This window comes from Truncatella angustata (genome assembly GCF_020726525.1).
Source record: "Truncatella angustata strain MPI-SDFR-AT-0073 chromosome Unknown BKA67scaffold_10, whole genome shotgun sequence".
Classification (NCBI taxonomy): Eukaryota; Fungi; Ascomycota; class Sordariomycetes; order Amphisphaeriales; family Sporocadaceae; genus Truncatella; species Truncatella angustata.
The window spans coordinates 686,135-710,748 of NW_025763390.1; the positions used below are offsets into that span (position 1 = coordinate 686,135).

The window sequence follows — 24,614 nt, forward strand, 5'->3', positions numbered from 1 at the left end:
GTAATGGAACCATTCAGTATATTTTTCGTGATTGTTTTCAGCAACAGACCTAACACAGATCCAACTGCTTATATCATAACCATCAACCCCAAATCAAAGTTGTGCGGGATTTGAACCACCAAGTAGCACCAACTTCTTATCCAGACGCTGCCAAATGTAGATAATCACTTGAGTATTTTTCTTTGTGTTCAGGAGTTCGCTCATAGATTATCATAGCCGAGATAAATCTTGACTGGCTCTTTGCGATCCTTGAACAGCTCCATCAGCTGCTCCGCCAGAGGCCTTAGTGATAAAGGAGGGTGAGAGCATTGCTGCTCATCTTTACAGCGCTCGTATGAGTGTCGCAACTCAAAAGTGACCTTGAATCCATTTCTCGTTGGTGCCATCACTGTTGCAGGCAGACGTTCCGAGTATCCGAAGTACTTCCATCCAGACTGAGAAGGTGAGGCGTCTTCATACACTATATATTTCCTCGGGGGCCAGGAGTTTTTCCAGAACCTACTTGTCATACCTGCTCAACAGAGGTACACTATGGCTGATCAACCCCGGGGGTTAGAATTGAAACGCCAACTTCTTCGCAAGAACAACCCAGTGCGTCGTGTTTCTGTATAATTGTCTGGACGCTCTCAGATATGTCAGGTTTCCGCATCATAGTGCTGGCGTTGTCCACTAAAAACTGCTACCTTTGTATATTTAAAGAGTGTCAAACAGAAAGAACCTCCTCTTCGTACATCTATCTCCCAGACAAGGAGCTGAAGCTCTGTGGGGAGTTTCATAAAGGAAACGTTGGACGATGCTGGCCGTTTGATAGAAAGCACTGGTGGAAAGAAGTTGTTATTTATTAAATAGGCAAAGTGTTTTCAAAAGATGGAGAGTGTATAAATATCCGTCCACGCGGATTGAAGCTTCAGCAGGACAATAAGAAGGATCAACCCCTGACGCAGTACTGTCGTCGGATTCGCTTGGCCCCATGCCTGAGGCATATTGTCTCTTATGATATATGCGACATCAGGGCCACTGAAACAGAATGTCGTTTACATAGAGAGTAAAGCTGACTGATGACCTTGATCATAAGCAGGGCCTGGAAAATATCAATTGTAGCGTAATAGTATGCCGTACAAATGAACATGATAACTGCCTTGATTGTACAACCAAGAGCTTCTGATCGATATCATATCATTATTACACTTTCCACTCTAGAACATAGCGCCAGCCGTTTGGCTAGCCGCCATAAATCACAGCAGCATTTCCAATCTTCCAAGTCCAAATATCTCTACAAGAATTCATCAACAGCCAGGTCACTACCATTCTTGGCGTGTAGATCTGACTGCGTACAATCATAATGATTAGGTGACTTGACTGGTTTGGGTCTGAGATGGTCACGACCGCAGTCCAGCCTGCAAAAGGTCTACAATCTGCTGAATCGAGCGATCGACCTTGCTCCTCTCCGTTTGTTAACAGATTTCATCGAGTAGTAGATCCAGTGCATCTAGAGCCCCTGTGTTGTCGGGTAAAAGGGACCCTGGTGCGTCAACGATGATTTATTCCAAGCATTTTGTTCAGCACTGTGGCGACGTCGCGCGATCAGCCGTGTTTGAAGATTTCGCTCATAGTGTTGGATGAGAATCAGACGAACAAAAAAAATAGTGCCTAACCAACCGGTGAAATATGTTATCTTGCTTCTACGAACTATGATCCGTGGTTCCTGCCAGCTGCTTACCGGTCAAGCTTCTGAGTGCCAAAATTCTGCGATGCGCGCTTACCATCAAGTTTAGATCCTGCCACCAAGTTGTAGACACAAGATTTAGCGCACCCGCGAACGTATAGCTGATCAGCTATCTTGTTGTCGTGATACGAAATAAGAATACAGAGCCCTGAGATACAGTGGGCGATCTGAAAGTACCGACAGAGGCTTCACTGGCACAACGCATGATAACGTAAGTAGCTATGTTTATACCAGTAAAGACAAGCCTCAAGTCGTCTGTCCCCAATTCCTACACCCACTGCTTGGCTACTACGGTTTGCATAGTTTCAATTTCTGCTGTTCCGAGAGGGAGACTGCCTTTTACAAGTCCGCCCAAAACGCCTGGTCTTGTATTTACACCGTGTCAGCTGCTGTTGACGCATACCCTTCGCAGCCGTGATCTCCCTGTTACCGACTCTGAGCTCATTCTCACCAGAGAGGCCAGGAAAACAAGAACGACAGTTATTGCCCACCGTCTGGTGATAGTGCCAACAGAAGTGGTGGCTGTGGGAGTACCTTCACGAGCACCGAGTCAGCGTTCCTGCCGCCCGCGCCCTACACACCGTGTCGCATCAGTCGATTCTCGCCGCCATCGTGGAGCAGCGTCGTCGCCGTCGCCAATCCTCTCGACCCAGTTTATTCTGACTGGGCTGCAATTTGTTTCAGCGAGAGGAGCCCGTCCGCCACCGGATACTTACATGAAAGGTGATCATCTTCATGCCTCATAAGACATCATCGAGGGATGCACTGATAGGAAGAATATATGCTGTGGAAGACGCTCACAGTCACAAGCGAGCACGAGTCTAGACTGAGTCTCGAGGCTAGTAGCGACAACGATGGATACTAGCGGGAGCTAGTTAGCCAGTTTACCACCAAATGGTCTACAATTGTAGATTCTAAGTTGACTTCTCAGGTATCACCGCCAGTGATGCGCAAAAAGTAAGGGAAACACTGCTCTATACTTATAAGCTCCAACTGATTTTATCAGCAACAATCGCACTCGCGCACACTGTATGGCGGATCATGCAGTGGCCTCGAGGATACAGGCTCTGCGAACTGGCCTGGCCCGGCAAGGGGTGACATAGTTCCAATGATAGCCTCTTTAGTGTAGCATAGAGTGGGGCCCTAACAAGCGGCACATGCAACAACCTGCCATGTCAAGCAGGGAGGCAGGCCGCCATCATGCGACAACGCAACAACGCAACAACGTGATGCAAAGTTGCTCAATACATACAAACCATACCAGATTGCCGAAAGGATTCGAGGCATTTGTCACCTAAGAAATACCTCTGAGAGACGGTTCCCTGCACACCAGAGCCTTCCTTTCTGCTGCAATTCAATTACCTACATCTTTCAACCACGGCGAGTGGATAGTGGCCCCTGCCCCTTGCAGTTGCGAAAAAACTCGATGGAGCCACATTCGAAATACGTTGGGCGACAGCCTGCAAAGCCTGTCTCACCACCACGCCTGGGGAGTGGAAACGAGCGCGGCATGTCCCGCATTTCTACTGCGAGGGAGTCGGCAACCCAGCCGCTTCCACAGCCCGGAAGCTCAAACGTGGACCTGCAAAGCAATGTAAATACGTTTGAGCTCAAAGGGCATTGTTCTTGTTGTTAATGATAGATAGCTGGACGATTCACCCATCACTGTGTCTACTCAATTTTGGCCAGAAAGCGACTCGGAGGATTCAGAAGGGGTAGGGGCGGGCCGTGATCCGAGGAGGTAACATCCCCAATCTGGCTGAGTTTGATGCTGGAGATGATTCTAAGGAGACAACGGCAGGCATGACTCAAAGTCAAAATCAAAATCGGGGAGTTTTTTTCGCTCCATTGTCACAAGATTCGGCAAACCTGTCAACAAAGGTAAGTCAGCTGGAGTGCCAAATCGTGGGAAAATGGGGAGCGCATTAACAGCAGTGTCCAGGCCAAGGATTTCTTCCCGAAGATCAGGTAAGCCCGCCAGTAACGCAGGTCCAGTTTGATGCAAACCTAACATCGTCTCTGCTAGAAAGAAAGAGAGAGGAACTGTGCGTAGCAATCTGCAAGCCGTCGATTACCACTGATTGTTTGCAGTGATAGAACACCTGATTGTGCGTCATGTTTTTGAAGGCAGACTTCATCTTACGCCCCTCAAGCGTCCAAGGAGAGTACTTGATATAGGGACAGGCCCTGGAATATGGGCTCTAGTAAGTATGATCATTGTGTTGAAAGGCTCGCATCACTAATCAAGCTAGGAATTCGGCAAGTACATGATCAATGATGTGTTGTGGTGCAAGTGCTTATGGACATTGAAGCGCAACAACACCCAGACTGTCTGGTCCTCGGCGTGGACTTGGACCCTGTGCAACCCCCATATACTCTCCCCAATTGCGAATTTAGAGTCTTGGATGTAAGGACCAATTGGCAATTCCAAGACAAATTCGATTTCATCCACGTACGAATGTTGGGCGAATTTCCCACCCCAATCTTCATGACGATGCTGGACTCCATATATAAAAACTTGGTTCCCGGAGGTTGGACAGAGTTCACGGAGTGGATAATGTACCTCCAGTCTGCAAACCACTCTAGCAACGGCACTGCCTTCCATAAGTGGAATTACAACCTCCGTTCAGGTGATTCCTTCTTTACAAACGATGACGCCAACACCTGCTAAGTTTTGATAGGCCTGCATAAAGTGGGAATGTCGGCCTCACATGTTGCGAGATACCATGGGAAGCTAGAAGCAAAAGGCTTCACGCAGATCACCAGGAGGAAATATTCCGTCCCTATAAATCAGTGGCCGCCAAGCGAAAAACTCCAGACTCTCGGTGGCATGATGTCTGAAAATGTCCTTGCAGCGATTGAGCCGATGACCATGCCAATATTCATTGGTGTCTTGGATTGGTCAGAAGAGGGGGCCCGTTCTCTCCTTAGGCAGGTTTCTAAAGACATCATCAACACAGCCCAACACACTTTCATCCCATTGTGAGCTTGAGGTTCCAACTATTATGTTTGTTGAAATACTGACCGTGAGCTAGAATGACTGTGTTTGCACAGAAGCCGGTTGAGAAGCCGACCTTGGCTGATACATTGCATACATAACTCATAGACTGCGGTCCATGGATGGGCAATACTCAGCGAGGTGGATCGGCAAGTGGACCGGAATCGTTCGGAGCCGACTACGCTTTAAGATGTGCAGGCAATATAGCACAGTCGGCCGATGCCGACCTGGGACGGTGGATACCCACTGTTTTGCGATGACATCGACCCTATAACCGCTCGCTACCACACGACCATCAACTCCTCGACTTGCTTATATCAGCCAAGGATCTTATCTTGATCCGGGATAGCTGGCTTCCCCTCTCCGTACCAGAGGTTGGGGTTGGAAAGAGTTTAGCGGTATCTCGAGCGCCTTCTCTTGCGTACTTCTTGGCTGGGGAAGGGGTTGCGGATTTTTGTTATAAATCGCATCCGTCTGCGACCTCGACGAAAATGACAGAGGCAAGGCGTGATGAATAGAATATAGAAGGATATTATATATACGAACAGGAGGAGCTATACACGCATTGGCAGAGTACAGGACGGTAGCCACGAAGTATCTTAGCAGATTACTGGTCAACGTGGCGCTGGCAATGGCAAGCTTTCCTCGAGCTAACTACTGTAGTCAATACTTATCGAAGCGCGAATACGTACATAAGGGTATTCATTGGTCGCAGGTGTATCCTGTTTGAAAATGGTGCAATGTAACCGTATGGCAAATGCTTCAAGATGCACGGAGCCAATAAAAGCCGTGTATAGATATGGCCGCCATTGGGACGACTATGTACGGAGTTGAGCTGGAACCACAACACTTCAGGGTATTTTCCAAGAGCAAGTGGATCGCTCAGTTATAGCTCTTGCTTCACAACTTGCGAATTGGCAACACGCCTATCAGTTGACTACCCACTATCAACGATATCGAAAAGAACGACAAGCGGCTGGAGTGCAGTTTCATGATATGCTTTTTATCGAAAGGAAACCTACTGGCATAACACAGGGCAATGGGGTTGATTTTGGCCATATCGGTAATGGTAAGACCGAAGATGACTACACCAAATGTAATCGCATCCTCCACCTGCTTGTCAGCTTATTGTGGTGCTCGTCGCGTCGCCTAGGGGAAGCCACCAGTCCTCGTTTCAACAGCCCGAATAGCAACTGGCTTGGGCACACTTTTCGCGCCAATCCGCAAGTACTGCTTAGTAGTTCGCCGGGCCCATGCTGCCCTGAATCCTTCTGCAATCAAAATAGCGAACGTTGAGTTGAGTAGGATTGTGCACTAAGCCGTTAGTAGTGATGACTTGCCCTAGGTTAGCAAAGCTCACGGGCCGTGGAGGCGGCGCAGCTTCGCTGACCCCGCATGTCGTAATTATAGGGCTGTGTATAGCATTGGCTCCATTATTTAGTATGGACCACGCCTTACGAGTCCGAATGCGAGCGCAGGCAACCGTCTAACTGGCTGGCCCACCGAGTTCATCTTACACGGAACCCTGCCAGGTTCGCATATAAAGGTGCATTGCCAAGTCGCCAAGAACTGTTCTGCGATATATGACTGCAGACATTTGTCGTAACTCTCAAGCGCTACAGCCAATAACTTGTCTGTCATCATGCGAACCTCAAACTCATTCATGGCAAGCCTTCTGGCTCTTGCATCCTCAAGTGTCGCACAAATCGTCGAAACTGCAAATGGTGCGATACAAGGCGGAAAATGCAGCAGAACGGATTCAAGGTATTTCGTGGGGATTCCATACGCTCAACCGCCTGTGGGAGAACTACGATTGAAAGCACCGCGACCATTTACTGCATCCTATAATGGCACCTTCAATGCAACAGTCGCCCCACCTTCTTGTATACAGTTCAACGAATTGTTCGCTGAGTCTAACACACAGAGCGAAGACTGGTATGTTGAGTCTTTCGGAAACATGCTCCAAAAGGCACAAGACTGATATCCATTTCTGTGAAGTCTCTATCTAGATATCTGGACGCCAAGCACAGCTACGGCTGACTCGAAACTTCCTGTGAAAGTATGGTTGTATGGAGGTAGCAACGAAGCAGGAGGAATCTCGGACCCGACGTATGATGGCTGTTATGCAACATCGGACTCTATAATTGTGTCCATCAGCTACCGTACCGGACCTCTTGGTTTTCTAGCCCTATCAAGCCTAGGGCTGGAGGGCAACTTTGGCATCCAAGATCAACTTCTGGGTTTGCAATGGGTTCAGGAAAACATCGCAGCTTTTGGTGGTGACAACACTAAAGTGCTTTTGTTCGGACAGTCCGCTGGTGCGACCGACGCATACGTCTTGTCCACCTTGCCACAAGCACCTAAACTCTTCAGCGCGGCTGCACTGGAGTCGGGAGGCGGCCGGGACCCAGCCACCCCTCAGAAAGTCCAAAGTTGGCAGCAGCATTTCCTAGATGCACTGAACTGCAGTTCTTCCGATGTAAGCATCCCTTGTCCATGGGTTCAGCGCCGTAAGCAGCTACTTACCAAGTGAAAAAGCTCTCCTGTGTGCTCTCAGCTTCGGCCGATGCTTTCACAGCAGCAGACAGCGCCATGCCATCGGAAGTTGCTCCAGGAGCAACCACACCGTTCAACAGGGAGGGTGCTCGTGCTACTTGGGGACCCGTGTTCGATGGCCAGGTCATCCCGGAGCTACCAACGAAGGCAGGCAACCAGGTTCCCGCAATCTTTGGCTTCAATGCCGCAGAGGGAACACTTTTCGTCTTTGGTGAATACCTCGCAGATACTTTCAAGCTGAACCAGTCCGACTACGACGATTTCCTCACGTATAACTTTGGCCCTCTGGCGCCCAAAGTCAACGAGACGTACTCGGTTGACAAGTTCAACAGCTCGCAGTACCCATACTTCGCTGCCATGTCGACGATTCTCGGCGAGGTCTCGTATAAGTGTCCAGCATACCGGGCTCTCTTAGCATCTGAGAAGAACGGCATCCCGGCATGGACTTATGAGTTCAGCCACAAGCCCAGCTGCGCGTGGTACGCCAGCATTCCATACTCGATTTTGTCGTACGTCGGTGCGACACATACTGCTGAGATACCTTTCGTGTTCAACACAACCCACAACATGCCACTGCCCGGTGGGAACTGTACGTTCACGACCGCGGAACAGTCTCTGGCGGCGGCCATGAGTGAAGCGTGGACGAGCATGGCCGATTCCGGCAGCCCTGGTGCCAAAAGCGACTGGCCACAATGGACGGGGAACTCCTCTGCCGGAGTCAACATTGATGTGTCGATGGTAGTAGGAACGGTGGACTACAAGAGTTGCCTGTTTTGGGATGCCATTTACGACGAGTCGGTCAAGATTGTTGGATGATGTTAAGCCACCGAAGTATCATTGTACGCTTCTATTAAGTATATATTGCATAACAAAATTTCATGACACACCTGAGGACTGAAGTAATCATATTAGCAGAAGAACTTGACATGATTTGGACATGAAATGGGACACCACAACGTTAACAACGCAAACGTTAGGAGCAAGAGTCGGCAAAAAGGAGCGCAGGATCCGGAGCAAATTAGTAGGATAGGAGATTATTAACGAACATGGTGAATATCAACGATTTAGAGTACGTCGTGGACTAGAATATAGAAAAAATATCAGTCTTGGTACTCTAACAACTCGGAGAACTAGTTAACCCCAGGCACATTCATGGACGGAAATATCAAGCTTACAGGGCTGCAAGCACTAAACGACGACCAACTTTAGCGTGTTTAGTGCTTCATAGACACGCCCCAACGTCCGTCTGACGCAGCTCCCACCTCGCATGGTTTATTATGGCGAGGACGACATCAACGGCTAATGACCGAGCTACGAATGCATTGTCACTCGAGGTTGCCGAATAGGAAATTGAGCACAAGAGAGTCGTATATAGGGATCGCCTGAATCCTTAATTCATTCATCATGGCCTTTTATTGACACAGGAACACTCTGATGCCTAAGCCAACCAATGCATGGTTCCCGACCTGGCTTGTCATTGCTGGACTTGGCACGTCGCACTGGCAAAAACAGCTGGATCTGACTCTGATGTCACCGTGATGGTGACCACGGCCGTATCCGATGCAGTTTCAGTAGATGCCCTGACGGCTACTCTGGCTTCTCCAGTAGAACCAAATTTGGTTGTCGTCAGCACATTGGGTAGCTCAACAAGCCACCCATCGCCCTCCACAACCGTACTGAGCCGGTAGATATCGGAGTTGAGGTACGGCGCTGCATCATCCGGGTGACCATTTCCACCCTCTACAAAAGTGCCGTTGTTGGTCAATGGGAATACGCACCACAGACCGTCGCCAGTGGCGTCCTGGCCTTGCACGGTACCTTGATCGAGCGAAATGCCGTGGGTGCTAGGACCTGCAGTGCCATTCAGGGACCGCACGCCAACTGTGTACGAGAGAACTCCGGTATCGTCACGGATGATGTCGACGATATAGAAGTGGAGGTCGTTTGCCGCATCGACATACTCGGACTCGCTCCCAGAACGCGTACCGGCGTGGAAAAGCGCATCGGCAAGCTGGCGGTAATCGCCCAAGGTGATGTAGGCAGCGCTTCCGTTCGGCCTGTAAAAGTCCACCAGCTCTATATCTTGCGGGTTTGCGTCGATCACCCAAACGAAGGGCTGCGTGTCCTGCTCTCGTGTCTTGCTGAGCATGACACCATGGTCCGGTTGGAAGGAATCAGCACCCATACGGTCAATGACTTCCACATGGTAGTGGTTATAGCTGCCACCATCGCAAAGCACGTCAGTTGAAATGTTGCAAGCTGGTGACAGGTCTTTGTCCATGTTGACTCGGATTCCGATCAGGCCATCCTCACCAGGGTCCACGGCACGAGCCGTGACTCTTGCTACGATCAGCCCGGAGTCCGCGAGCGCTTCTCGTGACAGATGCAGAATGCTCGAGTTGCTAATCAGGCCAAGCTGTGCCTTGTCCCGAACTGTATGCAGAGAGCCCAGAGAGCCGCCCTGCAGAGCTGGAATCTGCCATCTGGTGTGAGGTCCTCCTGGACCGTTGAAACTGCCTCTGTCCATCATGGAAAATGGTCCAGCGTAGGCACGGCGAAGTGGCGAGCCATAGGGGTTGTTATAGTTGTCACCAATATCCAGGAGATGACTCAACTCATGCGCGTATGTTGACATTCCTGAGCTTTCGGCCTGGGTTGAAGACCCGCCACCAGCATTGGGCCAGGTGTTCGATGCCGCGGCCCACGATGTCCACTCGACATAGCGTGTCTTTGCGTAATTTGTGAGGTTCGCGGCCACGTTGTCAGGAGGACCGAATTCCGCGGGTACATCGTCCTTGGACAGGAACTTCATTTCGCCAAACTCCTGCCAAGTTGATGACTCGTCCTGACCAGATGTGAGGATGAACACTAGTTCAAACGCATCCGCAGTCTCGTTTCCTACATCGGCTCGCCACATTCCCAGAGCGTCGGTCCGAATATCACGGTTGCAAGAACCCACGACAGGGCACCCACCGGCGTTCATGTCAGTAGTGATACCATACTGCCACGAAAGAGAGGGCATTTCGTAGGCACCAAAAGTAGTCAGATCTACCCCATAACGCCCATGCGAGTCGCCCATCCAATACTCGTGCAGAGTATGTCCGTTGTTGAGCTCGTTTGGTGTGTTCAGCAGGTCTCGGTAGTAAGCTGGCACTTGCTCCCGAGTCAATTGAGGCACCGCAGGAAGCGGGTTGCCGTAGATGGTGGACCCTGTCGGCTGTGTCACAACAAAAGGACGATCTGAGTAGTCGATGGTGACCAAAGCGATATTGAAGTTCCTCCCTGATCCCTTTCGTGTTGGGTCGCTCCAATTCGTCCCAGGAGGCGCAATGAAATCTGCCCAGGTCATGTTATCAGGGTTGACCCAGTGCTGCGGGTCAATGGCATCGAAAGGGCTCGACCTGCACGGTGTGTCGAGAGCGCATTGCGAGTATGCTTTGGCGGGCATTGCCACTGAGCTCCCCGATAGTGTTGCAAGGACTATCATCACTACGCGATGGCAACCTGAACCGCGAGTCGCAGCCATCGCTTTCAATTATGAATCGCAGTTTTGAAAGTCAAGACCGATGTCCATGACATAGCGGAAACAGCGCATATCCTCAATTGCCCAGACTTTATACAACGGGTACTGGCGGGCGTTGTTGTTTGTGACCCCGCGGGGCTTACTATCGTGTAGCATGCGCCAAGACCTGACTCCCCTTAGCGATCTACAGTCTTCCGGTGACATGATTGCCTGATATAGGTGTGCCAAGGCAAATTTATCTAACCCACCCCTGACGGATGCTACCATCTACTTATACGAACGGCAGAGCGACGGGTATCGAGCAAAAGCACAATATGTTGAATCATCTGGGGCGCCTGCAGACGTTAGTCTAGTCCTAATGGAGAAGCCATTAGACAGCGACCTTCCTTTCTCAGCACTGTTGGAGTGGATGTGGGGTGCCCATACAGAAACACAAAACATCGGATGCAAACAAATTCATATTACTTTATTGCTGACATGTAACCAAATAATCTGAAGAGCAACGGTTCTCTTTGGTAACGATACATGGTTTTGTGCTCCTGATACCCTATACAATGTCGTCGCTTCTCCTAGCTCTACTACTGGTGGCGCGTGAATGTCTGAGACCGTGACCGTTGCTATGTCCGTTGCTATCGCCGTTGGTGTACTCATTTTGATGTCCATCGACGTGACCGTTCTTGTAGCCATTGCTCGCACTAGACACGGGTAGTGGAAGTTCAGAGCTCTTTCTCTTCCGCCGTGAAATCCAACCCGCACGCTCGCAGAAGAGGAAGTCAGAGCCGTCCACACCCTCCCTAAACTCGAATGCACTGCCCCTATTCAGGGGTATATGGTTGATGCGATGGTCCCAGATTGACGCATATACCATGCGATATGCCGAGAAGGCAAATACAGTACCGATGGTTGCGCCAGCCAGCACGTCGTACCAGTTATGGCTCTGGTCCACCGTCAGGGAGCCTCCGACCAGAACTGCGCCGAGGATTGGAATGTACAGCAAGATCAACTTCCACATTGCTGGGTGGTAATTCGAGAAGATCTTCAGTTTGGCGTTCAGGTACAAATACAGAAATACCATGCCGGCGAATATGGTGGTGGAGTGTCCGCTTGGAAAGCTCTCCAACGCATTGTTGATGCCCTCCTGGTTTCCCGACGTGCAGATCTCTTGCGTGAACATGTAGTTCTGATATCCCACCCCGTTCAAGCCCGTCGCGTTGAACTGGCCTTGAGAAGCCAGGCTGGGATCTGGCCGACACACATCGTAGAAATGAGGTCGTAGCCCACCGATCAACCACTTGATCATGACCTGGAATGCTGACGAGGTTTCGAGGGCGTATAGCAGACCAAATATCCCGTTGTTGATGTCCCAGAAACTGCGGATCCTGATCTGCGCCAACAGTATGACCGCAATCGGAATCACGGCCGCTAGGAAGGTGGCTAGCCACGCCGCGACAAATTGCTTTCGATATGGATATGCGAACTGCGGATAGACGACCTCGCCAGTATTGGTGACAGTAAGAGGGAACGTTCGTGTGCCCGCTGGACCAGCACGGAAAACCTGGAAGTATATGAGCATTTTGGCCTTCATGCCCCAGACGATTCACAGAACTTACCACCAGAGCGATGACACCCAGTACGATCATCGTCAGGATGTCCAATATGGTGACTTTCAACCACTGGCCGAACGTCGGCCGCTTCTCCACGCTATACGTCTTTGCTGGTTTGAGCCATGATCTGGATTTCTTCTGCTGACGACTATTGCCAGGGCTCGGCTGCTTTTTCCGTGACAAGAAACCCATACTGTTGATATTCTTGTGCCGCACGTGTCAGGTGCTACACCGGGACACAACAGAACCTATGCTAAGAGTTGCAATTGGATGGAGTTGAGGTGCTTAGAGAAAAAGCATAAGTGGTTTGACCGAAAGTGAGAACGCAGTAAAGGTGGGCCGGAGGGACAACTAAATAATATCTAGTCTAGCAGCTATTTACTTCCTGCCTTCCATTTCCTGTCATGAATGCTTTCCGTCGCGATCAACTTATCGCATGCGGGCATGCGGTTGTGAATACGTCATTCTCCTGAGCCCGGCCAGCACTACAAGTGAAACGCAAACAAAATACACCAATCAATCAACTATTCACCAATTCCAAACAAGCATTTCATTTCCAGGCTTATTGCGCGACCGCGCTGTAATATTGGCTGTAGTGGCAGATCAAGTGGTCGCCAAGCAGAAGGCGGGATGTTTTTCAAGGTTATTGCAAGCTTGGCGGTCTGGGGCAGTCGCAACGCCTTGGCTTACGAAATAGAGTCTGGGGTTTGCAACACGCGACCCCTTGCTGGGCGGCGCTTTCAACATGCCTCGGGTTCCTCCAAAGGGGCTCCGTCAATTTTATGCGGTTTACTCGTCAAGAACCATTCGGTGCCGGGGAGATTGCATCATTCTAATACGTGCAGTACTGAACTTCTTTCATCATGAGGGAGCAAGAGCTCTTAGCATGTCCTTATACTTTGTTTGCTGAGAAGTTTGAAAGGAAACCTCTCACTGATCTGTTGTTGAATGTTGAAATCCAGATCGGATGCGTCTGTTGCAGCTGATCACCATTTCCACTAACAATGACGATAAGCCGATCTAAATCACTACACATTCCCGATGGCCTTTGGAAACTTAAACTCCAAATCTAAGACGCTACCTAGACGAACAAAGCGGTTGCCATCACCTGGGTCGCCTCTGGTACAGAGGTAAAACTGTCATACTAGGAAAATAGATGTTTGCACATAAGAATTTTAAAGGCCATGTAAAGGTGATGTACGACTCCTTGCAGCTGGTCGACGCCCCATTACAGTGGTAGGCTATAATTACTGACCCTAACTCCCTATAGACCTACCACTCATGTCCTGGGACATATACGTGCGATAAATCTCCTTGAATCTATGAAGCTCACATGGGAGACACGGATTTCTTACTGGCAATAAGACGCCGCGGACTTGCCGGTCGGGCGTGATAAGGCCGCTTTGTATTTATGTTCCTGCAACCCGTTGGGCCCCTGGCAGATCTGCTTATGGCAGTATTTAACGGCTAGTAAATATCCTGTCGAGACTTTCATGGGCTTCTATACTCCAAGTGGAGCTCCTCCTGACCGAGGAAGGAGTAGTCTGGGCGAGTTGGTGAAGTCGTACATTATTGTTGAGATAATTACATACGTGTAGAGGCTGTGAAGTGGCTGAAGTGTAATTCATTACTACCCGTACCACTGTATTTAACGGTCCCAAGATTGAGTCTGAACTCGTTGTTATCTACTGAACTTGCTCCGCGGGCTTCGTGTTTGTGCCGCGAGCGAATGCCTCCAGGTGTCGTCGAGCTCGTCATTCGGGTGAAGCTGCATAACGGTCTAGTAAGTGACAACTGGATACGGTACCAGTCTGTGTGGTGACCGGCAGCGAAATTCCCAGAGTCGTGGCAAAGTAGGGGCAGATGGCCATGCTCATCGCCGACTTGAATACACCTCCGAAGTGCTGCCACGGATCCCGGCACTGGCCCACAGGCTTCTCGTATCAGTCAGCGTCCACGCTAGGTACGTCGAAGTTCTGGCTTAGACAGCTGTCGGATCGGTATGTGGGCTGTAGGCTAAACCATGGAATAGTTGGAAACTGCAAAGAAACATCTGGATGTTAAGGCATGGTGGTTTCCTATCGAATTTTATGCTAGGCCATCCAGATCAGTCGGCGCGTTTGTTCCACGGCACAGACAAACACGTTGTCTGCAGCTTCGGATAGTCCGGGGCTGTATTGCTGATTGCATGGCACTGAAGCCGGCTTGGGAAGCTGTTCTCTTTCCGTCATGCCTTTCTCTCGCAATATCCGCAAATAATCCAGTATAATAGTAAGCCCAAATTTTGATGGTTCCGGGTTCGAGCTGGAGCTCACCAAATAAAACGGTAGGGGCAGAAGATATGGTAGTAGTGGAACTAAGTATATATAGAATATTGTAATCTCTGTTGGATGTTGATAGTGTTTGCCTTTTAAAAGAGTGGAGAGTATCAAGCGCAGGTGCTCATGGGGTCATTTGCGCAGCAATGAAGAAGCAGCAATGATATCGAGTCACCGTCACGCCGTCTCACGACTTCAAGCAAATACAAGCGTCGAGCAAGTAGTTGTCAAACAAGATGAATTGCTCAAACACATTAACTCATTGCAGTTTGGTATATTCCATAATCTACATTCCCCAGCTAGCAAAGGCTCTATGCCTTCTTGCTCTTCTTCTTCTCCTTTTTGCTTGTTTCCACCTTCTCTACCTTGTCGGCCTTGGGGGACTTCTCGACCTTCTCAGCCTTGGGGGACTTCTCGACCTTATCGGTCTTGGGGGACTTCTCGACCTTATCAGCTTTGGGGGACTTATCTGCCTTCTCAGCCTTTGAAGGTTTGGCAGACTTGGCAGATTTCTCAGTCTTGGGAGATTTCTCAACCTTTTCCGCAGCCTTGGGAGACTTCTCAGACTTCTCGGCCTTCTCGGCCTTGGTCTCATTTACGCCGTTCTTCTCTGCCTTTCCCTTGTTCAAGGCGTTGGGGTCAAGACCTCTCCTCCTCATGGCGTTACGCTTAGCCCTCTCGATGTACTCCTCGTCCGCACCCTCGTCGAAGTCGCCAAAGTCATCATCCTGAGCACCATTCTCATCGTCGGTAATAGGTGTCTTGTCGATGACCTCATGGACCTCATTCCTCTCCATGGGCACCTTCTCCCGGCCGGCTCCCTGAGCAGGCGAAGGACCGGTCTTCTGGAACTTGGCGACGAAGAAACCGTCCACGTTGTAGGTGTGGGGATAGTACCGCCGGGTCAGGTTGAGAGATGGGTCGAAGTGCTTGCCCTCGTAGCTAGTGAAACCCTCCTTACCGAAGGGCAGGTCGGTGTCGACAAGCTTGACATTGGGACGCCTGCTGAGAACATAGTTGACGACTCCCTCGTTCTCCTCGATTGTGACGGAACATGTAGAGCTGTGGTTTGTTAGTGATATTATGCAGTGCTGTATGAACGAGTAAACTTACTAAACCAGGTATCCACCGGTCTTGCTGGCATGGTTTACACTGTCAACTGCGGCCAACAGCAGCTGCTTCTGAGTATGAGGCAGAACCATGAAGTCCCTCTCGGTCTTGTTGGTCTTGACGGAAGCATCCTTGGCAATGACACCAGTACCCGAGCAAGGCGCATCAAGGAGAACTCTGTCGAAGCCACCCATGACTCTGGGGAAGTCCCTGGCGTCGTAGTTGCACACAATGACATTGCGGGCACCGAGACGGTGGATGTTTCCAATAAGACCCTTGGCACGCTGTTTCGAGGGATCGTTGGCGAAGATGCAGCCGGTGTTCTTCATCATGGCGGCCATGTGCGTCGTCTTTCCACCGGGAGCAGCGGCCATATCGAGCACGCGCTCACCTTCCTGGGGGGCCAGGGCCATAACGGGGAGGAACGAGCTGGCAGCTTGCAGAATGTATTGACCGGCGAGATATTCAGGAGTGGCACCTAGAGGCACTTGACTCTCGAAGATCTGTAGACCAATCTTGGACCACTTGCCAACCGGCTCCAGTACAACACCTCTGTTGATGAGAGCCTGGGCAAGATCTCTCCTGTGCGTCCTCAGAGTATTCGTCCTGATGACAATAGGTCTCGCGGTCTCGTTGGCCTCGAAGAAGGCGAAAGCCTCCTGTGGGGTGAAGAGGTTGTAGAGCTTCTCGGCCAAGTACTCAGAGTAGCCATAGTATGCGCAGATATCCTTCAACAGCTGCGCAGTATACTCGGCTCTACTCCTTCCCTCTTCGGACAATTTTCCAAAGTCGCTCAACACTCGGATGGTATCAGTGATTCTTGTTCGGAGCAGCTGCAAATCTGGTGCCAGAAGTGCCTTTGTCTTTGCCACCAATCCCTCCTCCTCATCGTCATCCAGCACGTGAGGCTTGTCGTCCTCGACGATGTTGGTCTGCATGGCACCTTCCTGCCACTCTGCCTGAGCATCGGCCTCCTCCTGCGCAAGCTTCTCGTCGAGCTTTCTGGAAAGACCAGCAATGTTGGCGGCGGTCAGCTGCTCCTCAGCATCCGAGTCGTCCTCGTCTTCCGAGAACATGGCCTTGGGCTGCCCGGCATCGTCAGAGTCGTAGACCGAGTCGTCGGAGTCGAGGAAGTCGTCCTTCAGGCCATTGATGTCGTCGGCGGCCTCGAGATCGGAGAACTCATCGTCCTCGCCCATGTCAAAGTCGCCCAGACCATCGCTGACGTCGTCCTCGTCCTCCTGGGGTTGCGGCGCCTTCTTGCCCTTCTTGCCGTTGACTTTCGGGGCGGGTGCCGCAGGCTTCTTGACAGGTGCTGCGCCGTTGGGCTTCGCACCCTTCTTGTTGGCTACTCCATTGCCCTTGGCGGCAGCCTCCCTGGCGGTCCTCCGCTTCTTGTTGGTGCGAGGCTCGGCGGGTACTTCGTCGACAGGCAGACCGGCCTTACGCTTGAGTTTCGCGAAATGTTCTTCCGAGAGGGGCTCAGGAGGACCCTGCTTCTGCATGCGACGTCCGACACCCATCTTGAAATGTTGTGCTTGAGGGAGGTGCAGGAATGGGTATATTGTCTATGGGAAGAAGAGGAAGACGGAGTATGGGGACTGGCACTCCAAAAGCGAGCCTCGAGATTTCGGTTCCACTCCCAGAACTTTTTCAAAAAGTTTGGGAAGCGGCGTCTCGATAACACCGCGATAAGCATAGCGAACCCCACTTGCCATGCTTGAGCAGAGCGCCAAAACGGGACTAGTTTAGCCTATGTGATCTCTGAGGTTAGAGTCCCTGAGAGTTGGTGCAAGTGCCTGTCCAAAACTTTGTACCTGTAACTGACAACAAATAGCGTCAATGGGGTGAGGAGAACGCTGTTGAAAGTTTAAAATGATGACCACGCAAGACACTCTTTATGTATAAAGACTAGCGATATATCACACCGACATGGTGTTATATAAACTTAAAATTCCAGTTCAATATCGCTGAATGTACTGAGTAAGTTAAGTTATTATACTACAAATTCGGACACACACCCACATCACAACTAGCGTGGCTTTCCACCAAGCTCCAGCCTCAAATCCCCCCCGTCCCTCATCCCACCTATCGTGGCGTCACTTCCAACTTGATTGCGTAGCACCACCACAGGTCCATATCCCCGAGTCAGCTTGTATATCTTCCCAATCTATGGCCAGCAGCGACAACACCGCCAACACCGACGCCACCACCTCAGACACACCGACCCTCTACTCCTCCTACCCGTTCCCCCACCACACGGCCCGCCAGCTCGCCAACATGACCGAGGTCACCTTCGCCAAGCAGTTCCTGGCGACGCTCGACGCCCGCCCCGTCAAGCTGTCGCCGGACCACGTCGAGGACCCGCGGGGGTATCCCGCCCGCAATGCCGTACGTGTGCTCCTCCCAGCAGCGACCGTACCCGCCCATTCCTTAGAGGGCGCTCGACTGACATGACCCCCGATCAAAACAGTACATCCTCCCCCGCGCCCCGCGCCCCATGTCCAAGCCCAACTCGCGCGGCGCGCCCGGCTCGGAGCGCTCGCTGAGGGTGACGCTCAAGTCGCTGCGCAACCCGCCGCTGGACATCAAGCTCACGTCGCAGCCGCTCAGCACGTCGGTGCTGGACCTGAAGCAGAAGGTGGTCGAGGAGTCGGGCGTGCCGCTGGAAAAGATCAAGCTCCTGTACAAGAAGAAGCCCGTCGTGGACTCCAAGATCCTGAAGGAGCTCGTGGGCGAGGACGACGGCGCGAGTGTTGAGTTCAGCGTCATGGTCCTGGGCGGTGCGGCGGCTGCGGCCAAGAAGCCCGAGGAGGCGCCTGCTGCGGATGTCGCGCAGGGCGCCAGTGGCACCGAGACGTTAGAGTCAGGTGAGTTCTGGGATGACCTCAAGGGTTTCTTGTTGCAGAGAGTACGGGACGAGAGGCAGGCTTCCGACTTGTTCGAAACCTTCCAGGCAGCTTACAAGAGCAAGAGATGATGGGTCATGATACAGCAAGGGGTTGAACGAACATAACACAAAACACATATACGTATAATACCAGCAGCAGGATTTGGACATAGTGCTCATGATAGGAAAGGGCCGAGAGTGCTCCCTCGCCAGAATTGGGGAATTTATGCTTATTGCTGTGTATCATACGCGAGAATCCTCTAGGTAGCCCGCCAACATCAAACTTGAAATTTCGAGTCACAACTCAAAAGGAAGGAGAAGAACCAAGTTGTTTTTTTTTCGCCCTCCCCTCGTACCGTACGGGTCGATAGAAGGTCGCTGACAAAAGGAGTCCCTTCCACCAACCTCACCCGCTAGGAAAGTCCAGTTTCATGAGCGTCATTTCCCTGCCAACCGTCCCTTGAGGGACCGTCCCCGGCATTCTCCACATCTCCATATTATCTAAGTGCTGGAGATTTAGGCAAGACCCTTGCTGACAGTCTTCAGTATCGAGTCGTACTCGATGTCATCTGAGTCGTTGGCCTGGATCTCGGTGGCGATACCGTTAAGAGCACGCTTCAGCGCATCCTTGGAGGAGGCGTACACCATCTTGGCCTGGAGAAAACGTGTCAACAGGGTTCCGTCACGCATAAGCTCAGGGGGGAGGCGCTTACCATGACACCAGCATCATCAGGAGACCATGCAATGAAGGTGATCTTGTTTCTGGGGAGAGTTAATATCTCTGTTCTGAACACATTTTTCTGGCGTAGGTCGGAATGACTAACCGGGAACCCTCGCCAGAGGCAAGCTGGTACTCGAAGTCGTAGACGGCGTAACGGGGACCCTTGCCAACAGCACCCTGGAAGCGTTGTTAGTACTTCGAGGTGGACTGAGCTATGTCCAGGTAGAGTAGAGGCATACCGTCTTGCTCTTGTGCTGAGCGCTGATGAGCTTCTCGCGGAAAGCCTCCCAGTCGCCGTTGGTGGAGGCGTCCTCGACCACGATCTCAGAGTTGTTCTCCGACAGCTTGTAGATGATGTACTTGAACTTCTTCTGAAGCTTCAGGTCGTTGAATGCGTTTATGCAGTCCTGCGAGACGGTGGCTCTGAGCGGAATGTGTTAGCTACTTGATTTCGTGGTGGATCAGGCATCGCGTGGTTTTCGGCGCGAAGGCCCGCCGTGATCAGGCCATGGCAGGCTCGTCGTAGGGGTGGTGTAATGGAGGCCGAGAGGATTGGAGTGGTACGAACCCTGATTGAGACTTGGGAAACACCAAGTTAGTATCACGGTCTCGTGTGAAGCTTCATATGCGTTACTTACCATTGTGGCGGTATATGCTTAACTGCAGAGGGAGATCTGGTTTATGAGCTGCAAGCGAGATGCGGTCAGCGGGGTACTTTTAATATGAGAGCACGCGGATGCGATAGGTATGTGAGGAACAGTATTTGTAGAGAAGACGTGGACAGGAGGAAGAAAAGAAGGGGAGCTCACAGAGAGGCTGGCGTTTATTTGGCTGCCTTCCGAAGAATTGCGGTAAGGAGAAAGGAGAAAGAGATTTAGTGTGGTGGTAGCTAAGGTATCTTTCTTTCGCAAGACAAGTGCTTTTGGGAAGTGGAAGTGAGTTGAGGGGATGGAGGGGAAGATCAAAGATCGGGTCCTCCTTGTCAGGCTACGGGGCCACGGTCAGAATGGGCTATGTTATGCCAGGGAAAACAACACAACACAAGCAAAAGGGCCCAGCTTATGGTGGGGTTGGTACCATTTGGTGGGCCAATCCGTTCTTCATTTCTCCAATGCCATTTGATCCGCCATCCCACCTCCTTGGTCGTTGCGGGCAACACAGTCACAGTCACAATCACAGCCGCCAGCCGCGACACATGCACGTGATCATACTTACCATTGTGTCGCCTGTCAGGAAGCTGTTGCTTGCATCTGGTTCAAGCCCGATTGGGTTGCTCATACATCATGTTTGTTGGACAACATTGAAGCCTGAAACCATATCGTCGTTGCCTCCTCCAAGATAACCACAAGCCATGTGTGTTCGTCAGCAAGCTCGATGCGGCAAATTCATCTTGCAGGCAGACAAGAAAACACGAACCAAATGTGTCTGCCTGACGAAACACCTCTTCCCAATAATTGAAAGAAGGGTACCATCTATGAATGTTTGACTGATTTTGATTCGTCTGACCTTTTCGTCATCATGTAAGCTAGCTAGCTAGCCGCTTCTAGACTATTATACAAACTCTTTTACAACGCCGCTCTGAATGCCATGTAGTTATGAACAAGATACAGGCTCTCGCCAGAGACAGAGTAGAGTGGAGAGATTACATGGCCAGAAAATGCATTCCATCGTAACACCGAAGCCAAATGCCCCTAGCCCCCCAGATCTTTTTGTTGATACAAGCAACGTGACGGTAAGAAAAATGAGAAAGGCAAAGTCGCTGAGCAGCAAAAATTTAACATCTTACATCATGCCGCCCATGCCACCCATACCGCCCATACCTCCCATGCCGCCCATGCCACCAGGGGCAGCTCCCTTCTCCTCGGGAGCCTCCACAATAGCGACCTCGGTGGTACCGAGCAGGGATGCGACACCGCTAGCGTCGACGAGACCGGTGCGGACAACCTTGAAGGGGTCAAGGATACCAGCCGAGATCATGTCAACGTACTCGCCAGTGGCACTGTTGAAACCCTTGTTGAATTCGCTGCCGAACTCGTCCTTGAGCTTGCCAACAACGACGGATCCCTCGAGACCGGCGTTCTCAACAATGGTTCGGGCAGGGCGAGTGATGGCGTTCTTGATGATGGTGACACCGAGCTGCTGGTCGAAGTTGGCCGGCTTGAGGTCGTTCAGGGCGTTGACGGAAGCCTTGATCAAGGCAGTACCACCACCGGGCAGGATACCCTCCTCGACGGCAGCACGGGTGGCGTTCAGAGCATCGACGAATCGGTCCTTCTTCTCGCCGACCTCAACCTCGGAAGAGCCACCGACCTTGATGACGGCAACACCACCGGAGAGCTTGGCAAGACGCTCCTGGAGCTTCTCCTTCTCGTAGTCGGAAGTGGAGGGGTCAGCCATGACGCCACGGATCTGCTCGCAGCGCTGGGCAATGGCGTCCTTGGTGCCCTCACCGTTGAGGATGATGGTGTCCTCCTTGGTGATGGTGATGGAGCCAGTCGAGCCGAGCAAGTCAGGAGTAGCCTTCTCGAGCTTGATGTCAAGCTCGTCAGAGAAGACGGTACCGTTGGTCAAGATAGCGATGTCGCCAAGGATGGACTTGCGGTTGTCACCGAAGCCGGGAGCCTTGACGGCAGCAACCTGGAGCTGGCCACGGAGCTTGTTCAGGATACAGACGGCAAGAGCCTCACCATCAATGTCCTCAGCAATGATGACCAGAGGTCGGCGCTGCTGTGTAGAGGCCTCAAGAGCAGGGATGATATCCTGGACGGCGGAGATCTTCTTCTCGGAGAGGAGGATCAGGGGCTTCTCGAACTCAACCTTCTGGGCCTTGGCATCGGTGATGAAGTAGGGAGAGACGAAACCACGGTCGAATCGCATACCCTCGGTGACCTCGAGCTCGTCGTTGAGAGTCTTGCCCTCCTTGACGGTGATGACACCCTCCTTTCCGACCTTCTCCATGGCGTTGGCAATCAGCTTACCGATGTGCTCGTCACCGTTGGCAGAGATGGTGGCGACCTGAGCGATCTCGGCGCTGGTGGTGATATCCCTCTTGTTCTTTTGCAGGTACTCAACGACGGCCTCGACGGCAGCCTGGGTACCGCGGCGCAGATCCATGGGGTTGCAGCCAGCGGCGACGTTCTTGACGGTCTCGGAGAAGATGGCGCGAGCCAGGACAGTAGCACTGGTGGTACCGTCACCGGCAGCCTCGTTGGTTTTCGAGGCAACGTCTTGGAGTAGTCTGGCACCGAGGTTCTCGAACTTGTCTTGTAAGGTGATTGCTCGGGCGACTGTGACACCGTCTGTTGAATTGAGATGTTAGTCAAGTGTGGCCCGACAGGTCGAGAGGGAGGTAGTCATAAGACGGCGGTGACACATACCCTTTGTGATCTTGGGGGAGCCGTAGCTGGACTCGATGATGACATTTCGGCCCTTGGGACCCAGTGTGGTAGCGACGGCCTTGGCCAGAGTCTCAACACCAGCCAGGAGAGCTGCACGACCCTCAACGCCGAACTTGAGCTCCTTGTGGGCAAATCTGACCTGCTGCGACAGAGCACCGGGGCGGTACTTGGCGGCAGCAGCGGCCGAGTTGAGGACGGAAGTCCTTGATCGCGAAGATAGAGCGCGCTGCATTGTGGCGTATTATAATGTATTATACAGAAAAGGAAGGGATAATACAATGGAAGGGGGAATGAAAAATTTGCAGAAGAAGGTGCAGAGAGAGAGATGGAGAGAGAGGCGAAGCTCTTTTAGTTGTTGGTTGGAAGAGATGGAAACTGGGGAGAGCTTCAAAAAATTTGGTTCGACGACACGCCCCCGGAACCAATCCAATCGCCAAAAGCCGAGGTACTGTGCACTAAGCCCAACATAGCATCGTGCAACTCTAGCTTAGTGGTCATAGAAAATCGTAGAACCTCAGCTAAAGAATCCAGACAGCCAGAACTCATTTCCAGCCAAAAAGAAAACAGGCCTGTGACAGATATCAACTATGTCACAGTATTTAGAATTGTTCGATATCCGTTTGTCCAGGAAAATTCTCATATTTCTCAATAGTATCCTGTCCTGAGAAAAATGATGGTGCTCGACGGCAATCAGCTTGATAAGCATCTACTCTGCACAACATACATGTATCCTCGGGTCTATCCGGTCGCGCTGCCATGAGCTGGCATCCGCAAGCGCGTTTCCTGAAGCCACTCCACCCAAGCAACCCCTGAGCACTACTGTACAGCAGGTTGCCATGAGCTCGATCATAACAAAATGGGTTTGAACCCGATTCCATTCCTCGACCGCCATCTTCACTTGTTAATCATGTGAGTTGCAGTTATCACGAAGCTTCTCTGGAAAGGCGAACATGTCCGCGAATTGTTTGTTCCCGTCATTTGACATCCGTGGTGGTTTCTAACTCTTACTCCAGACGGTCCACCGCCTTCTCCACTTCATACTAAGTTAGACTGAGGTCTCTTTGCTGGCTAGCAGTACACAGAGTCCCATAACCTGAAGATTGCGTCCCTGCTGAGCTGGACATGGCGGTGTTTGCCAGGCTGCGTTCAGTCTTACCAGTGAAACGCAGCTCCGTTTAGCTATCCTCGTTCAAGTGACAGGTAGGAGTCTACCGAACCAGCTAAAAAGCTCGAGCAAGTTGTACAGACAGTGGTTGCGACAAGTTTCAAGTGTTGACTACCATCCCGTCGCCAAAGAAGGCGCCGGCAGCAAGGAGAGAAGAGAACCCTAGCTTTGTGATGATAGAGTCTTGAGTGAACCGCCATAGTGAGTGTTCTGCTTGAACCTATCCAGAAGCCTAGCTGGGTGTAATTTGGGTTCACTCCTATATCTGCTTTAACACTGCAGTAGCTACTGTATACAGTTATATGAGTTCGTATTGAGACTTTCCATCCATTATATAAGTGACACTCGCGCCTAGCCAACACACTTTATGGTATAGAAGCACTTGGTGGTATGCCAAGCCTAGCCAAACGTGGTAGGTCAGCTATTTGCAATTGAACACATCAAATCAAACCACACATATGAACCTTATTTAAATTATATAGTGTGTGTGATTTCGTCAGTCTCCTGCCCAATCCTTTTAATCCAATGCTAAATCGCTTCAATTTCTATTCTTTATGGCCCCCGAGCTTTAAGGTGCCATCTTATTGGTGACAAGCAGCCATGAC

General features: G+C 51.3%; 8 protein-coding genes across 8 annotated transcripts; 3 read left to right on the forward strand and 5 right to left on the reverse strand.

Moving 5' to 3' along the window:
• Positions 1-3,529: 3,529 nt before the first annotated feature.
• On the forward strand, positions 3,530-4,825 carry BKA67DRAFT_540960 (uncharacterized protein; the record flags this gene model as incomplete). Its single annotated transcript, XM_046100844.1, has 6 exons — positions 3,530-3,607; positions 3,669-3,694; positions 3,911-3,930; positions 4,039-4,356; positions 4,408-4,708; positions 4,762-4,825. 6 exons carry the CDS (start codon positions 3,530-3,532, stop codon positions 4,823-4,825), a joined length of 807 nt encoding a protein of 268 aa, XP_045952481.1.
• Positions 4,826-6,133: 1,308 nt separating this feature from the next.
• Positions 6,134-8,439, forward strand: BKA67DRAFT_582867 (Carboxylesterase). The gene is made up of 3 exons (XM_046104026.1): positions 6,134-6,659; positions 6,723-7,203; positions 7,263-8,439. Exons 1-3 carry the CDS (start codon positions 6,367-6,369, stop codon positions 8,094-8,096), a joined length of 1,608 nt encoding a protein of 535 aa, XP_045952482.1. The 5' UTR covers positions 6,134-6,366; the 3' UTR covers positions 8,097-8,439.
• BKA67DRAFT_582868 (M6 family metalloprotease domain-containing protein) lies at positions 8,338-11,063 on the reverse strand. The gene is made up of 2 exons (XM_046104027.1): positions 8,456-11,063; positions 8,338-8,361 (listed from the first exon to the last, which is right to left on the reverse strand). Exon 1 carries the CDS (start codon positions 10,804-10,806, stop codon positions 8,755-8,757), a length of 2,052 nt encoding a protein of 683 aa, XP_045952483.1. The 5' UTR covers positions 10,807-11,063; the 3' UTR covers positions 8,338-8,361; positions 8,456-8,754.
• Positions 11,064-11,311: 248 nt separating this feature from the next.
• Positions 11,312-12,808, reverse strand: BKA67DRAFT_582870 (phosphatidic acid phosphatase type 2/haloperoxidase). The gene has a single exon (XM_046104028.1). The coding sequence runs from the start codon at positions 12,386-12,388 to the stop codon at positions 11,351-11,353; it is 1,038 nt and encodes a 345-aa protein (XP_045952484.1). The 5' UTR covers positions 12,389-12,808; the 3' UTR covers positions 11,312-11,350.
• Positions 12,809-15,036: 2,228 nt separating this feature from the next.
• BKA67DRAFT_526465 (NOL1/NOP2/sun family-domain-containing protein) lies at positions 15,037-17,358 on the reverse strand (the record flags this gene model as incomplete). The annotated part of the gene is made up of 2 exons (XM_046098758.1): positions 15,037-15,787; positions 15,839-17,358. The coding sequence occupies 2 exons, from the start codon at positions 17,356-17,358 to the stop codon at positions 15,037-15,039; spliced, it is 2,271 nt and encodes a 756-aa protein (XP_045952485.1).
• Positions 17,359-18,007: 649 nt separating this feature from the next.
• Positions 18,008-18,815, forward strand: BKA67DRAFT_540965 (cell-cycle control medial ring component-domain-containing protein; the record flags this gene model as incomplete). Its single annotated transcript, XM_046100845.1, has 2 exons — positions 18,008-18,226; positions 18,309-18,815. 2 exons carry the CDS (start codon positions 18,008-18,010, stop codon positions 18,813-18,815), a joined length of 726 nt encoding a protein of 241 aa, XP_045952486.1.
• A 213-nt stretch (positions 18,816-19,028) lies between these two features.
• On the reverse strand, positions 19,029-20,331 carry BKA67DRAFT_90658 (cofilin). Its single transcript, XM_046109538.1, has 7 exons — positions 20,256-20,331; positions 20,085-20,132; positions 20,015-20,025; positions 19,686-19,869; positions 19,550-19,623; positions 19,439-19,487; positions 19,029-19,379 (listed from the first exon to the last, which is right to left on the reverse strand). Exons 2-7 carry the CDS (start codon positions 20,085-20,087, stop codon positions 19,242-19,244), a joined length of 459 nt encoding a protein of 152 aa, XP_045952487.1. The 5' UTR covers positions 20,088-20,132; positions 20,256-20,331; the 3' UTR covers positions 19,029-19,241.
• An 897-nt stretch (positions 20,332-21,228) lies between these two features.
• BKA67DRAFT_526617 (hsp60 mitochondrial precursor-like protein) lies at positions 21,229-23,076 on the reverse strand (the record flags this gene model as incomplete). Its single annotated transcript, XM_046098768.1, has 2 exons — positions 21,229-22,745; positions 22,824-23,076. 2 exons carry the CDS (start codon positions 23,074-23,076, stop codon positions 21,229-21,231), a joined length of 1,770 nt encoding a protein of 589 aa, XP_045952488.1.
• Positions 23,077-24,614: the final 1,538 nt, after the last annotated feature.